The sequence below is a fragment of the Cynoglossus semilaevis genome, chromosome Z, assembly GCF_000523025.1.
Source record: "Cynoglossus semilaevis isolate Cse_v1.0 chromosome Z, Cse_v1.0, whole genome shotgun sequence".
NCBI lineage: Eukaryota > Metazoa > Chordata > Actinopteri > Pleuronectiformes > Cynoglossidae > Cynoglossus > Cynoglossus semilaevis.
This window is the reverse complement of record NC_024328.1, coordinates 17,145,249-17,147,944: the sequence shown is the minus strand read 5'-3', so window position 1 is coordinate 17,147,944 and position 2,696 is coordinate 17,145,249. Positions and strand designations below refer to the sequence as shown.

The 2,696-nt window shown below is 34.1% G+C and overlaps 1 protein-coding gene across 1 annotated transcript in view; it reads left to right on the top strand.

Annotated features, from left to right (window-relative positions):
- LOC103398184 (netrin receptor UNC5C-like) overlaps positions 1 to 2,696 on the top strand; it is a 215,439-nt gene that overhangs the window by 156,475 nt on the left and 56,268 nt on the right. The window contains exon 8 of the mRNA XM_008336705.3: positions 670 to 717. Within this exon, the coding sequence (XP_008334927.2) occupies positions 670 to 717 (48 nt within the window). The remainder of the gene's footprint in view (positions 1 to 669; positions 718 to 2,696) is intronic.

The window sequence follows — 2,696 nt, the reverse complement described above, 5'->3', positions numbered from 1 at the left end:
GTATGAGTCTGTGCTACTCTTCTACTCACAGGGGGAATAGAATGAAAAAAACATGTCTTCTAGTAAACAGTAAAAAGCAAAAAGGTGTTGAGATGTTTTTAAGCTTTAACCACTGTCACAGAAATCACCTGGCATTGGAAATTTCATGTTTTTGGGATGCATTTTTGTGTAACACAGTTTCCTGTTGCAAGTGTAAAATCCAAAATCCCTTCATTTCAAAACCAGTTTATCTCCTTTGAGCACCACAGTCATTTCTGACAGGATGATGTTTTTATTTTTGTTTTGTTGCATCTCTTTGTCTCATCTACTTCTGCAAAGAAGCTTTTAAGGCCTAGTTGTTCTATATGGTCTTTATTAATTATACACCAGATCTTCAATTATTCATCTGATCATCAGCAGTTTATCTGTGTCATAATAACCCCCCACCCCCCTTTGTCCTAAGTGGACCATTTAGAGTGACATAACAGTGAGGTCTTTAAATCTCATCTCAAACATTTTGTTGTTTGATCCCACATACAGTGGGATTTAAGTAGGAAGTATTTTTATATATATATTTGTGTTCCCTCATGTTGGTCCCATTTTGTTTGACCTGTTTGGTTTTTTTTTTGTTTGTTTTTCTTCCTTTCCTTTTTCTGTATCCATTTCATCATCCCCTCCCTCCGACCTAAGGTTCATTGTTTCAGAAGTCCAAAGAAAAGAGTGGTTTTGGAGTCTCATGTAAGTCAACATTTTCTGTTTTATTTTTTGTCATCACCATTTATTTCCGTAGCTTAACTCTTCTTTTCTTTCTCTGAATCATTGTTCCATCTTTGTTTGTAATTTAACTTCCTCTGTATTCAGTCTGTTATTTCTGTCTTTTGACCATATTGATGAAATTGTCCTCCAACAGCCTTTCTAATTTTTTATTAATTTATTAATTTAGAAATCCTCTTTTTAAATTATTCCTTCACACATTTTCTGCTTGTTGTAAATCTCAGCTTACAAGGCCCCTGTATATATACTGAATTATTTAGAATAACTGTTTCTATGAATTTAATTTTCTGTAATCGGGGTAAATGGATAATTCATTTTTCCAATTACCATGTCGCTATCATAAATTATTTTGTGCAGAGCAAGGAGTTTATACACATAATTTCCAAATGTATTACCTTCATTGAGTAATATTTCCTGCTCTACTTTATATAAATTAATGAAATCATTTTTTCAAAAACTGATTGACTTGTAAAGAGGTAGCAATAAATACCAAAACCAGTCTGTTTAAACTGATGGCTGCCTGCATAAATGGTATATAATAGTATATAAGAATTATTTAAGAGTTTGAACATCTACTTGTAAAAGCACTGTGGCAACAAAATTGTCAAAAATCTTAGAGACCTGGAGATAGAAGTAATATCAAAAAGTGTCACAGAACAAAAAAAAAAAAAAACCCAAAGAAACATTCAGTAAACTGGAATTACTGTTTCGAATGATTTCATATTTCTTGAATTCAAGGTCACAATGTTCCTGCAATGAAATGGACTCCTGACTAAGAAAAGTCACATTTGGATTATTATTATTCAGTCAGACTTTAGACAGAAAAAGAACTGTTTGCCCATAAATGGAGAGGCATGAAACCCAAAGACCATTGTCCCCAGAGTGAAAAACAGAGGTGATCCTTTGTGCAAAAGAATATGCAACGGTTTTACAAACGTATAACTGAAAACTAGGTCCATGTTACCTCATTCTTCAGCTAACATGATTGCACCAGTTAGGTGGCATTTCACGTTTTCTTACCGCAGTCTCTTTGTCCTCACAGTAGTTTATAGTTCAACAGTGTCAGCAGAGGTATTTTCAACATCAGGGACCAAGACAGGAGCAAGCCTTACTGTAAGATCCATTCTGTTGCCTTACAACCATTTTAATAAGACACCTGGAGATGCATCTTAGTTCTGAGCACATTCATTACCTTTCTCAGTTTACACCTCACCACTTTTGTGTTTAGACTTACAACCAGTGTGTTAATTTACATTAAATTACAATACATTCAGCAGACGCTTTTATCCAAAGCGACTTACATCTGTTAACCAAAACACCAAAATAAATTATTACTATTACTAGTTATTAGTATTATTAGTACTATTGCATTAATGGCTATGAATGTGAACTAAATTTCTCTAAAACCAAGACACTGTGATTGCATACATTAATAATAAATAAATAATAAATTAATAAGTGTCAAATGTCTAGTAGAGAAATAAAGTCAACTGAAAAGTCACATAGGAAGAACATAATAGCCTACCTATTATTATTATTTTAGGAACTCTCTTGCAGGATCTCACAAAACATATCAGAAAACAAGGGTGCCTGCCCCTCATCTGGCACACTGCTCTACTTCTACTGTGCTGTGAGTTTCTCTATCTCCAAACAGATTCTCTGCATCGATCGCAGCCTGTATCATTTCTCATGTACACTGCTTTATCCCCACATCCAAGTAATGATCTGAACGCAGATCAAGTGCAGTCCCAATAAGTGCAGGGGATCAGACTAGATCTCAGTGAAACGTGTGCTGACAGAATTTCAGCATTTCACGTTTTGCATATCAGTATCCGGGATCTTCTCAGATATATTGAAATATGTCCACAGCGCAGACATGTTGGCCAAAAACCAAGTCCCTAATACATATATATATATATATATATATATATATATATATATAT